Here is a 14,327-nt window from a genome sequence, read left to right as displayed (position 1 = left end):
AAGAAACAGATGTTGAGGGTGTGTGCATGTGTCTTTGAATAAGTCTGGGGCTTGTTTACCCTGGAAATATTCAATATCAAATTATTAGAGCACAAAAATGGCTTGCTGTAGATTGAGATTGTTCACATGTAAAGAGAGAGACTTCATTTATAACTTCTATCCTGGCAACAAAGCAGAGTTAACTCTGGCAGCCCAGGAGAGCTTTCAAATGATTGCTCGTACCAAAGTCGTCTCAGTTAAACAAGCAACTGCCCTAAACAGCAATCAAGGTCTAGCAAATATATTCAGTATAAATTACACAAGTAATCAATTCTGCAGAGCAAAATTGGCTTACATATAACAGTAATTTTAAAAAGCTGCTATGTTTCTTAGAAATGATCCCTTGTCAGTAGTATACTAGTCAGCTGTCGCTAAGAACAGTGGCACAAGGACAATCCAAAAGGCAAGAATTGTTCCAGAAGAATGTCCCAGGGCCTCTTAAATAAACCTCCTCAAGAACTCTCTAGGAAAACTGTGGTGGAAAGAGACCCAGTCATCAGGAAAGGAAACAGGCAAGTAAACAGCTCAGGCTCTGCAAAGAAATCAGATGAATTGGACAGAGAAACAGATTAGAACTGGATGAACAGCTGGAGGAGGACTTCAGAAAGCTGGCTAGAGAGGCAGTCAAACAGGAGAAGCCTGCAATTTCAAGCCATTGACCACCCTTGTACTAGTAGCAGGTTAACAGGTTAAGCTAATAGCAAGCTATTTAGCCTCAGCAGACTGAAAGCCAAAACCAAGGTCACAACAACATCTGTTATAGAACTCCAGTATGCTGATGACAACGTAATCTGTGTGCATTCAGAAGAAGACCTACAGGCCAATCTGAACACCTTTGCAGAAGAATATGAGGAGCTTGACCTGTCATTGAACATCATTGAAATCAAAGTGCTCTTCCAGCAGTCACCAGCCAATCCTTCTGCAATGCCAGAAATACAGCTTAATGGTGTAACATTAGAAAATCTTGACCATTTCTGCTAACCTGGCAGTCACCTCTCCAGAAAAGTCAACATTGACACTGAATACAACACCGTCTGAGCTTTGCGAGTGCAGCATTTTTCTAAATGAAGCTGAAAGTGTTTGAAGACTGGGACATCCGTAGCGAGACCAAGGTGCTTGTTTATAAAGCTATTGTTCTCCTAACCCTGCTATACTCCTGTGAAACATGGACTGTCTACAGGTGTCACACTCAACTACTGGAGCGATTCCATCAGCGTTGTCTCTGAAAAATCCTGCAAATCTCTTGGGAACACAGGCGGACAAATGTCAGTGTGTTGGAAGAAGCAAAGACCACTACCACTGAACAATGCTCCTACACCATCAACTTTGCTGGACTGGCCATGTTGTCCGAATGCCTGATCGCCATCTCCCAAAGCAGTTACTATACTCCCAACTCAAGAATGGGAAATGTAACATTGGTGGACAGGAAAAAAAGATTTAAAGATGGATTTAAAGCCAGCCTTAAAAACTGTGGCATAGACAAGGAGAACTGGGAAGCCCTGGCCCTTGAGCGCTCTAACTGGAGGTCAGCTGTGACCAGCAGTGCTGCAGAATTTGAAGATGCACGAATGGAGGGCAAAAGGGAGAAACATGCCAAGAGGAAGGCACATCAAGGCAACCCTGACCAGGACTGCCTTCCACCTGGAAAACGATGTCCTCACTGCGGGAGAACATGGGATCAAGAACAGGGCTCCACAGCCACTTGTGGACCCACCGCCCATACACTAAACTTGGAGGACCATCATCCTCGGACTACAAGGGATCGCCTAATGCAAAACTTGTCAGGATTTCCCCAGAGAGTTGCTAAGGATTCCAAGCAGCGAGCTATGATCGCAAAACATAATTCAGTCATACCATGTCAACAAATAGCAAGACTTAATTTGCAGATATTGATGGCCCCTGTGTGATCACATACTTATTTCCCACAGCCTAATGAGACTGAAGATATTGTTGTGTGGAAGCATCCACGTGGGAGTTTACTCCACTTGTGTAGTTGCAGCTGCTGGAAAGGACTACAGAGGAAAATGTCTTTACTCTAAGTTCCTCCCAGCCATAGGATTGGATTATTACCATTTTCCTGGGAAGATCATACAGATGCTGCCTAAGTTTTAGCTCAGGCGAGCCCAGGAACTTCTCCAGCCCTAGTTGTACACACAACTTCCTTGATTCCCAGCCCAGCTTCTGTGGTTTGGGAATATGTTATGTCCGTGAAGACTCAGAAATCAGCCTATGGGAGCATTTTCCCAAACTTGTACGAGGTGCAATTACTCTCCAGGACTTGGAAAAAACACAGAAAATGCCGTACATCCCCCATATTTGTAGAGGATATGTTCTCGGAATTTACATGGAAAGTGCAGTTAATAGAAAACCCTTCTGAAATTAAGGACTTTGGTCCAAGAATACTGTGGAATTGCACTGGAGGATTTAGAAAATGCCCTGAGAGGACATGTTTTTCAAATGTGGATAAATGAAACCAGTCCCATTTGGCATTTGTTCAGTTTTTTTAAGTACCGAGAAGATTCTCTTTTTCAAATATGTGGATTTTGATATATGACCCCAAACTTGCCAAAATTATCTCAGATCTATTAAATATATTATATCAAATATTTGCTTGTTTAAGAGGCTATCAAGAGTAAAATTACCTCATGTCAAATAAAATTTGATTTAATCTTCTCTGGCATTCACCTCATTTGACCACAAATAAATAAGGTCCTTGACCATCTTTATTTGGCCATCTTTATTTGGCCATCCTTAACTCAGGTACTAACCTCATAATGTCAACATTTTAACTTAACATCAGTTAAGGATCTATGACCACAACAATGTCTAAAATGTTAAGCATGAATGGATACAAATTGTATTGCCAACAAAAGTAACTGTGTTAAAAAATTTCCAGGCTGGGTCTGTTAACTCTACAATTCTAGTTGCCAGCTGAAGCTGAGAAGAAATTTCTGCGGAAAATGATTTTTATTAACCACATATTTTACATATTTATGTTTAAGAAATGCAAAGCAAGATTGAAAAAAAAAGAAGACAAACTTAAGATTCAAAAAGTTTGAAGGTCATCAGGAAAGAGCATGGAAGAAGAATATATATATATATATATATATATATATATATATATATATATATATCGCAACCTGGCTAAATGGCACTACCTAAAGGAATCCTCCACGTTGTGTGACTGTGAAGCAGAACAAACAACTCTGCATCTGTATGCTTGCACACAATGCCCTGTCTCATGCACAGAGGAAGAACTGCTTAAAGCTACAGACAATGCGGTTGCTGTTGCCTGTTTTTGGTCTAAAATTATATAGCTGCTTGTGTTCCCTCTATTTTTTCAGTTTTATACTTGGTTTAATTATGCAATGCTTTTGACACACAATAAGTAAATAAATAAATAAAATCTGACAAACTGTCCAGGAAAGGGTTAGTGGGAGAAGTCATGCAACGAAGGCTTTAAGATACTTTGCATAGTTTCCAAAATATTCTGGAAGTGATGACAGAATATTTCAATAGCAGTTCTAAGTTCTGGATTCATTCAGCATACAGATCCTGCAGACCATCAGCTTACATGCCCGTTTTATATATACTTCTGTGCCATCTTGCCTTCTCACTTTCAGCCCAGAATACTGGCTTTTTATGTTTTATTTTTTGTTGTTCCTCCTGGTATTCTTTTTACTGGCAAGGGTCAATCTGCCTGCCTTGTTTAACGTTTCAAATTGCCCTTGTTCTCCTCCAAAATACCTGGAATATTGGAAGCAAAATTATATAACCAGGTTGCATCAATTTATATAAAGCTATAGTTACTTCAGACAGAAAGTTCATGTTCTAAATTGTTCTGTCTGCATCAAAAATAATTGTATGATTACGTATTGGCCTGATTTTCTACTTAGTCTTTGTTCCTGGCAAACTCATTTTATGTAATGAACAGCAATGAGATGTTCTTGTTTGATTTGTACACTGGTAGAAATCTGTATTTTATTTTCAAAATCAAGTATTCGGAATTAAAGATTTGGACAAACGGTGTAGAATTAAACATTTGGGTCCATAAATCAAAGTAGACCTGATTTTCCTTTATCTTCACCTCATCTGCTTTGAATTTTGCGTATCTTCCCGAACAAAGCCATGTTTGTGAAGGATATTAAGTTTTGTTTGGTCTTCCTCTTCTTTTTAAAGTACTCAGTGGACTTTAATATGATGTTACGATCCCCTAGACTGATTGATATATAAACATAAGACAGATGGTTTAAAGATGAATCTGATGATAATTCATTTTTCAGTTAGACATGAAGATGCTTTGATTACAGTATGTTTAAGCAATTATAACACAGTTTTCAGTGTTAGTCTCGTTGGTAAGGGAACACATGGGAAACAAGTCGCACGTTCTTCGTGCCCAACAAAGGGTGCACTGTGATGTGACCCATTTTAATTCCGAATGTTAGGTTAGCAACATAGAAATTTAAAATATGTCATACAGCAAGGTAAATAAATTAAACATAGACTCAATATAGAGTTAAGTACATAGTTTTTTTGGCATAAATATTTGTTTTGGAAAGTATTTGTTGCTATATGAAAGGAACCAGTATGTTTAATTTCGGTTTGACTTTGCATGCAGCTTGTTAAAAAGGCACATGACTTGTTTTTAAAGTTTACAAGACCCCTAGCTATATAATGCAGGTTTTTTATTATATTTTATTTTTTGAGAAAAGGTTTTTAAGGCTACATGTTATGCGGAAAGGGATAAACAGCATTCAGAAGAATCACTCAAAAAGTCTATCACTTAAGTGGCTGAGAGGGAAAAGGAAGGGGCCTGAGGCTCTTAGGAATTGTGGGAGTTGAAATCCAAAACTCCTGGAGGGCCCACGTTTGCCCTTGCCTGTTCTATCATGTTCTAAATCACATTTGTACAATTATCAATTGGCATGTTTCAGTGCTAAAAATTGTAATCTTACAGACAACCTTTTATTAAAGAGTATGCAAGTCTCAAAATGTAATTAACTAATTAACAGAATGCATAATTTGCATCTTATGAATGTTTTCCCTGTCTCCTTTCAATAGGATAATTGATCGCTTGGATGGTGTTCGTCTGTTATGGTCGTTATTGAAAAACCCTCACCCAGATGTCCAGGCAAGTGCAGCTTGGGCTATCTGTCCTTGTATTGAAAATGCAAAGGTAAGAAGACACATTGTAAACAAATACTTCTAGACCAGTGTTTCTCAACCAGGGGTCGTGACCCGGGGGGGTAGGGTGGGTGGGTCGTGAGGGGGTGTTAGAGGGGTCACCAAAGACTACCAGAAAATACAGCATTTTCTGTTGGTCATGGGCATTCTGTGTGAGAAGTTTCTATTGTTGGTGGGGTTCAGAATGCCCTTTGATTTGACTGAACTATAAATCCCAGCAACTATAACCCCCAAATGTCAAGGTCCCCAAACTCCACCATTGTTCACATTTGGGCATATTGAGTATCTGTGCCAAGTTTGGCCCAGAATCATCAGTGCTTGAGTCCACAATGGTCTGGATGTAGGTGGATTACAACTCCAAAACTAGGTGAACTACGACTCCAATGCCCACCAAACCCTTCCAGTATTTTCTGTTGGTTGTGGGAGTTCTGTGTGCCAGTTCCATCGTTGGTAGAGTTCAGAATGCTCTTTAGCTGTAGGTGAACTATAAATCCCAGCAACTACAACTCCCAAATGACAAAATCAACCCCCCCCCCCAACCCCACAGGTATTCAAATTTGGGCGTATTGGATATTTGTGCCAAATTTGGTCCAATAAATGAAAATACATCCTGTATATCTGATATTTACATTACAATTAATAATACTAGCAAAATTACAGCAATGAAAATAACTTTGTGGTTGGTGGTCACCACAACATGAGGAACTGTATTAAGGGGTTGCGGCATTAGGAAGGTTGAAAAGCATTGTTCTAGACTATTGGCAATACATCCATCAAAGAATTTGAAGGTAGACTGGCAATAGTAAGTGTGACTGCAAAAGCTACTAAAAGCTAAGATCTGGTAGTTTGTCATATCGTTTCCTTAATTTCACAATATGGAAAATGTTATGATCTATAAAAGTGTAACTGAGTTGCTGTGTGCTTCTTCCTTTTTCTTCTCCACTACAAGCAGCCAGATCCAGGTGTACCTTGGCTGCCTGCATTGGAGTCTGGGCAGAGCGAAGAGTGAGTTGCATCAGCATATCAGAGCACTTGGGTGTATTATGGAATGCAATGTGTCACTCCTTTAGGAGGGTGATAATTGTTGTTTTGGAGGATAGGATATTTGTAACGTCTAAGCAAACTTATTTTGCTATCTTTTGTATTTAAAAAAAACAGCAGCACATGTAGGCAACCCAATCATACTAATTCAAGTAGATTTAGATTAATTAGCTGGTTAATTCAATAGCTACAAACCATAACAGTAGAAGTAATTGCTATGACAGAGTGGAAGTGTATTAGCCAATCAAAGCAAATAATTATGAAGAATTGCCGTGAAAAGTGTTCTGAGCACTGTTGATATTGGAAAGTAATTTTGTAGCCATGATACTACTTTATTCCCTGTGGTGAATAATGTAAACATAAAAAATATCCAGAAATTACAAAGTCTCCCTTGTTTCAGGCACAGTTGCCATGTTGATCCCAAACAAAGACAGAGAGGATCCAGAATTATTCAGATATTTTTAATTGGAAAATTGTGGATAACAATATCTTGAACTAGCCTGAACGTCAGCAAGCAAATACCTTTATTTTTATTATCATAACATTAATTTGAATAAGGCACTGTTTTTCATACCATTTAGTGATGTACTTAGGTCTGATTAAAAATATCATTCCCTAAATTTGATTAAAAATAGCATTCTCCAAGTAAAAAAGGAAGCATAATTAAAGCCCCAGCAGATGGTGCAAAAAGAATCTGCGAACCCCACTTCCTCCAAAGTGAACCGAACTACCTAAACTGGGCTCTACAGGTCAATGGAGACTCCAAGAACAAGAACAAGCCATGAGAGTAAAGACAAAGATCCACGCAGAGGAAAAGTGTTCTTACCATACAGCAAAGGAACCACTGACCGCATAGAGAAGCTGATGAAGAAACACAACATACAAACTATTTACAGACCCACTAAGAAAATCCAACAAATGCTATGTTCAGCAAAGGACAAGAGGGATCCTCTCACCTCTGCAGGAGTCTACCGTGCAGCTGTGGACAAGTATACCTAGGGACCACCAAACGCAGCATTGCCCAAACACGAATCAAGGAACATGAAAGGCACTGCAGACTAATTCAACCAGAGAAGTCAGCCATAGCAGAGCACCTGATAAACCAACCTGGACACAGCATATTATTTGAGAATACAGAAATGCTGGACTATTCTAACAACTACCATGTCAGATTACATAGAAAAGCCATTGAAATCCACAAGCACGTGGACAATTTCAATGGAAAGGAGAAAGCCATGAAAATGAAAAAAGTCTGGCTACCAATATTAAAAAAAACTTCTAAAATCAGGACAGTAAATAAAATACAACATTCAGAAAACAGGGGAATTCCAGACAAGAAACAATCAGGACCAGTGAACACCTCCCAACAAAGGATTCCCCTTTTGCTAAAATATTTGGTTCATGCATTCATCATTTACTTTATGCTGTTAGTTTTCCCTTCTCCAATAATGAAATCTCATGCAATGCAAAAAGTAAAGAGAAGGTGTCTTTGTTGGTTGGGTGTGCTTTAGAAATGGTAAGCCCCTTGGAGTTGGATAGGGACAGTCCTCCAAAAGGAAATGTAGTCCATAGAGCACTCTTCGTAATTCAGGTTTATTTGCACAGGCACACCATCACATTTTTGGGCAAAAGCAACCAGATTTGATGAATTGGCTTTGACATTTTGCATTTTGTAAGATGTTCTAAATGGAAAATACTACTGATTTGTCTTGTAGAACGCATTTATCTCTAAGGATAAAATATTTATAGACACAGAGTTCTTTCAGAGCAGCATTTAGTTTATAGTATTTGTGACTAAGAAGATATTGTGCTTCTAAGACATGAAAAGGGTCTCAAATGTTAATATTTGGCAGACAAGTGTATATGTCATGGGATGACGATATGAAAAGCAGCAAATGGCAAGATCTGTTTCCACAATTCACGTCTGGCCCAAAAAAGTGACTCCAGAAATTCTAATGGATTCCAGTGTGGACTCCTTTAAATATGATTTCTGCTGTGGCACTGAAAAAGTTTGTTTTTTCCCCATCTTCTTAATCTTAAATGAATCTAGTCTTATTCCTACATTGTTAAAAAAGATTCTATTATGAAAACAAATGTGGGAAATTAACAAACATAATTACTGAGTTTAGGGACCACAAATATAGCCAGCACATATTTGGGAAATGACAGTGACATGATAAATCTAGCGGTCATCAAGAGCATTGGATGGAATTGCTCATGTGCACCATATCTCATCTGATACTAAGCAGGATTAGCTGCAAAAGCCACCTTAAAATTCCGTAATCCTTTTGTTTTCATGTAGGATGCTGGTGAAATGGTCCGTTCATTTGTAGGTGGTTTGGAACTGATTGTGAATTTATTAAAATCAGACAATAAAGAAGTCCTGGCTAGTGTGTGCGCGGCTATTACCAACATAGCAAAAGATGAAGAGAACCTAGCAGTTATAACAGATCACGGTGTTGTCCCTTTGTTGTCCAAACTAGCAAATACAGTAAGTAATGCCTTTTGTTGTAAGTTATCTTAACACCTGCTAACTTAATGAAATGGTTATCAAACTTTGGTCCTTCAGATGTTCTTAAAATGATCCATTTTCCTCACTTAGGTCAAGAGATTTTCACAAAATCATTTTCTTGATCATACACAAATATACAGACATTTATATGTGTGTCTGTGTTTTTCTATGTGGATCCGTTCAATATTTTTTTCTGTTTGTGCAGCCGGGATGTGTGTGACACCCAGGTCTTGGCCACTTGGCCACCCCTGTTATGCAAAGTATATATTTGGGGGCAGAAATGACTGTTATTAATATCGTTCTTCTACTTCCAGTTCAAAGACGGAGCCATGTTAGTCAGGAACATCAGTATGCAAAAGGGATCTTGTAACACATTAGAGCAGTGTTTCTCAACCTGTGGGTCCCCAGATGTTTTTGGCCTTCGACTCCCAGATGTCCCAACAGCTGGTAAACTGGCTGGGAGTTTTGGCCAAAACACTCGGGGATGCACAGGTTGAGAACCACTGCATTAGAGACTAACTGAGAGACCAAAACTGGTAGCATAAAATTCCTTCGCATACTTCTAGTTCCAATATACCGATGCTTACATCTACAGTTTGATGTCTTTCCAGAGAGAAGCTCTGCAGAGGGAACATCATATGTGACCCACAAAGCCATGCTGAAAGTGTACCTTTATTTGTGCACTTTTATTTATAACAGCTGCAATCTTGTGTGCCTGGAACCTGTGTGCAGTTCAAAATAGAGTCCAGCTGTCTTTTTCCTTTCTCAGACATTTAGAGCAGCCATCAGAATTGCCTCTTCATGCCCCTTCTCTCTAGTACAGTGGTTCTCAACCTGTGGGTCCCCAGGTGTTTTGGCCTATAACTCCCAGAAATCCCAGCCAGTTTACCAACTGTTAGGATTTCTGGAAGTTGAAGGCCAAAACATCTGGGGACCCACAGGTTGAGAACCACTGCTTTAGTAAGAAGAAGCATCATTAACAGTCCACCCCAACCCCCTGGATTAGACAGCTGCTGAACTTGGGAGATTTTGGATATAGTGTAAGGCAAGAGAATAGCCCACACCCCACTGCATTCAGAAAGGGGCTTAAGTATTCATGTCACCAACATAATGCCAGCCAATGTCATGTGACAATCGTTTCCATTAAAATATTTGAAAGTGCATTTCCATGCTAACCTATTTTCGTCTTTGTTTAGAACAATGACAAACTAAGACGTCATCTAGCTGATGCCATTTCCCGCTGTTGTATGTGGGGAAGCAATAGAGTTGCCTTTGGCAACACCAAAGCCGTTGCTCCTTTGGTTCGTTATCTAAAGTCAAGTGACCCAGCCGTTCATCGAGCTACTGCTCAAGCCCTCTATCAACTGTCAGAAGATATAAACAATTGCATTACTATGCATGAAAATGGAGTGGTAAAGGTAAGAAAAGTTTAGTTAACTCTATGATAAAATGTCAAAACAGGTGGTGGATTTGTACTTCTAAAGGTGAGTGAATGAGGGACATGTGAAATGATTCTCCTATCAAAAGTTACAGGTCTATGATGGCTAGAAATGGATGCCAAATCTGCTTTGGGTGTTAGTCTGTGCTTTATAGAGGCTAGTGAATGGCAAATCTGCTCTTGATTTTAATCCTACCTTTGAAGGAACTATCCAAACCACCCTTGGATGACTCACTTAACACATTCAGACTAAACCCCAAACCAGAGTCACCAACAGACTAACATAAAAGCCAGCAGCTTCCATTAAGCTCCTGGTAGGAAGAAGACAAGTAATCTTTGTGATCTAATGTCAGTGTTCTGAGTTTTTCATTTCTGATGGAGAATGTATTTCTCCAGTTCTACTTTATTTCAAGGCCTGCTAATTAAGTGGGTAAGAAAACCTGGAGTGTAACAACTTCATGCCACATCATATTACGAACAGATTTGAGTTCAGTTGCACTTTATTTTTTATCATATGATTATTGCATTGATTCATAATTAGAACAAGCTAGAAACATCTGGTGTCATTCTGGGGAGATTCCTAACTTTTTGAATAGCCAGCAAAAGCTTTTGAGCTGCTGTTCCCAGACATTACTTGGTGACTTAGGTGTGTGAATCGACCATAACAGAAACAAGGAACATGAAAGGCACTGCAGACTACTTCAATCAGAGAAGTCAGCCGTAGCAGAGTACCTGATGAACCAACCTGGATACAACATATTATTTGAGAACACAGAAATGCTGGACCACTCTAACAACTGCCATGTCGGACTACACAGAGAAGCCATTGAAATCCACAAGCACGTGGACAATTTCAACAGAAAGGACAAAACCATGAAAATGAACAAAATCTGGCTACCAGTATTGGAAAAAAAACCCTCTAAAATCATAACAGTAAATAAAGAACAACCCTCAAACAACAGGGGAATTCCAGTCAAGAAACAATTAGGGCCAATTAATCACCTCCCAACAAAGGATTCCCTCAGGCAATAAGAAGCCACACCTTGAAACTGCCAGGCCATTAAATGCTAATCAAGGTGGCCAGTTGAAACATTCACACCTACCTCAAACAGACAAGAGTTCTTTCTCCCACCCCGGACATTCCACACATACATTCCACACATACCCCATTTTCCTAGTTTCCAACAGACCTCACAACCTCTGAGGATGCCTGTCATAGATGCAGGTGAAATGTCAGGAGAGAATGCTTCTGGAACATGGCCAGACAGCCCAGAAAACTCACAACAACCCATAACAGAAACAGTTCTTCTGCATTCATATCCCCTCCTGCCCTTTATAAACAATAGTTTTCAGTGTTGGAGATAGCCTAGAATCCAGTGTTCAGCAATCACCACACATTTGAGCAAGCCCATTGTCACTTTAATCACAGGTAAGAGAGGGTAAGTGGAATTAAGATGAGCTTATTGTTGCCATGCATCCCACTCGGGTAAGTTTCTAATTTAGGAACATTTGGATAACAAATTTGGACCTTGGCACCCTCATCTTGGCATGTTCTGAATCTCTTTTAGTCTTATAAAAAGACGCCTGTCCCACTAAGCTGTAGGTTTGCTGGAGCGGTTCAACAGAAGCTGTGCCCTGCAGCTCTTTTGGTGATAAATGAGCCGTTTCAAATAAATGGAGCTGCAGCCAATTTGTGCAGAAGGAATCATTAAAACACAGTTTTGAAAGTTCAGAATGTATAAACAAGGTATGCTAAACCCAAATATATACCACTCATTTTAATGGAAAAGGTTGCTGTTCGTTGGCTCTTCCAACTTTTCACAAGATTTGCCAAAAAGCCAAAGAATCTGGCACAGGCGATAGATAACAGTTCCATCTTTCATCTAGGTTTCTCTTCTGTATTTATCTTGCTTCAGAGAATGCAGGGAATGTCCTTTTCTTCTGACTTGGCACTTGTTCCAAACCACAGAAATACACTGAGCAGCTTCTTGCAATTGTCTTAAGACAAATGTCGTTTTAGGAGACTTTCTGAAAAGTCAGGCTGGGATCCAGGGAGCCCTGTACATAAGTGGAAAGCATTTTCAAGCATTCATGGGTGTCACTGGTCATTTTGTGCATTTTCTCTGCATGTACTATAGTACTTTACTTTCTTTGGCAATCCCTCATTGTCCAAGGATGATGACCTTCCAAGTGCAGTGTCTTGGCAGTGGGTCCATAGGTGACTCTGGAGCCCTATTATTTACCTGTATGTTCTTCCGCAGTGAGGGAATCGGTTTCTAGGTGGAAGGCGGTCCCAGTCATGGTTGTTTGACATGTTTTTCCCTTTTGCCCTCCATTCAAATTCCACGGCACTGCTGGTCACAGCTGACCTCCAGCTAGAGTACTCAAGGGACAGGGCTTCCCAGTTCTTGGTGTCTATGCCACAGTTTTTAAGGTTAGCTTTAAGCCTATCTTTAAATCTCTTTTCTTGTCCCCCAACTTTCCGTTTTCCATTCTTGAGTTGGGAGTAGAGTAACTGCTTTGGGAGACAGGCATTCATGGCCAATTCAGCGGAGTTGATGACGTTGGTGGTCTTTGCTTCATCCAGCATTTGTCTGCCTGTCTTCCCAAGAGATTTGCAGGATTTTTCGGAGTGATGGAATCATTCCAGGAGTTGACAATGATGTCTGTAGACAGTCAGTGTATAAAACAGGGTTGGGAAGACAATAGCTTTATAAACAAGCACTTTGGTATCCCTACAGATGTCTCGATCCTCAAACACTCTTTGCTTCATTTGGAAGAATGCTGCACTCGCAGAGCTCAGGCGGTGTTGTATTTCAGCGTCAATGTTGACTTTTGTGGAGACGTGGCTGCCAAGGTAGCGGAAATGGTCAATATTTTCTAAAGTTACTATGTACTATAGTATGGCTCTAGAAAGCCCCTTGATCCACACAAGTGATATTTCAGTGGATGTCAATGTGCTTCCTTAATCTGAAAGGAAGGCCAAAGAAATCCCTGTGTCCAGTTGAGATGCCACATGTGGACCTTTAGATCAAGGCTTAGCGTAGTCTATTTTTGGGCAAGGGTTCTCCTGAACAATAAACAGTGCTATTGTAATCAAAATTTAAATGTGAACGTAGCAAATTGAGTTTCTTTTAACTTGCAGATATTGGGCTTAGCACACTAAGGCAAGCTGCCAGGTAATTACTTTTGGCAAAGAGCTGAGTAAAAATAGTTTCCTTGCAAAAAAAAACTATTCACAGAAGCTGAACATAAGAAATAACAATAAAATGGTATTTCAGACTTCTTGACTAGTCTTTTTGGCATTCACTGAAAATATGATACATTTCTGCCTGAAAACAGTAAGTTTATTTTTACCAATTAGGTAGGTTTTTTTATCTGTTGAGTGAGAACACTCTGGGGTCTCAATGTTAAATGCAAATGCTTAGTGAAAAAAATTGCATAATTTCACCCTAAAAGTATGCAGATAGCAGGATCATAACCATTTTGGGAAGTAACTTCCCAACATGTCTAAGTTTGGTCATTTTGATGATGCCACAGTGAAGCTTAGTAGAAAAATCTTAGCAGGTTTGGTGGGGCTTTGTGTGTATTTATATGCGAAGAGCAGCTGTTAGACACATTTACTTTTGTGAAAGCAAACTGAAAGAGGAGGAAGATCTTACATTTACAAGAAAGGTCTTCATTCATGCCTTTGTGGATACAGAGGAAAGGAATGCATTTCATTCTTTCCTTCGTCTTTGTTGGCTGGTTGCTTGGCAGGCTCCAAGCAAGTGGTGAAGGTTATATATCTATTTGTGGTTTTTGAGTCATGGAGCACCTTTGAAAAATCTTCAGTCTTGTAATAATTCTGAGGTCCAGCAGCTGGTGGGACAATTTAGGCCTGGATAGGGTTCTGAGAATGAAAAATGCAAAGCTTCTGTTCAGATCTACTCTACAGGTGGGCATACATTTCAAATGACATTTTTGACCCTTGGAGTCCTGTAGAAGTGTTCACAATTTATGTGTTTGACATTTTCTTCAATCCAGATCTCATGCTTGAGCTTGAATTAAAGCCCATTGTTGCTATTTTTACCTTTGGTACACAGACAGGTTTTTTTTTCTTTAGGAAGTTAT

General features: G+C 39.6%; 1 protein-coding gene across 1 annotated transcript in view; it reads left to right on the top strand.

The window, feature by feature from the left end:
* The window catches only part of ODAD2 (outer dynein arm docking complex subunit 2), an 85,467-nt gene that overhangs the window by 59,953 nt on the left and 11,187 nt on the right, over positions 1–14,327 (top strand). Inside the window, exons 16-18 of the mRNA XM_060782468.2 lie at positions 5,101–5,215; positions 8,567–8,755; positions 9,973–10,194. Coding sequence (XP_060638451.2) covers positions 5,101–5,215; positions 8,567–8,755; positions 9,973–10,194 — 526 coding nt within the window. The remainder of the gene's footprint in view (positions 1–5,100; positions 5,216–8,566; positions 8,756–9,972; positions 10,195–14,327) is intronic.

The sequence above is a fragment of the Anolis sagrei genome, chromosome 6 (genome assembly GCF_037176765.1).
Source record: "Anolis sagrei isolate rAnoSag1 chromosome 6, rAnoSag1.mat, whole genome shotgun sequence".
In the NCBI taxonomy this organism is placed as follows: Eukaryota; Metazoa; Chordata; class Lepidosauria; order Squamata; family Dactyloidae; genus Anolis; species Anolis sagrei.
The sequence above is the reverse complement of the archived record's forward strand: the minus strand, read 5'-3'. Positions and strand labels throughout refer to the sequence as shown.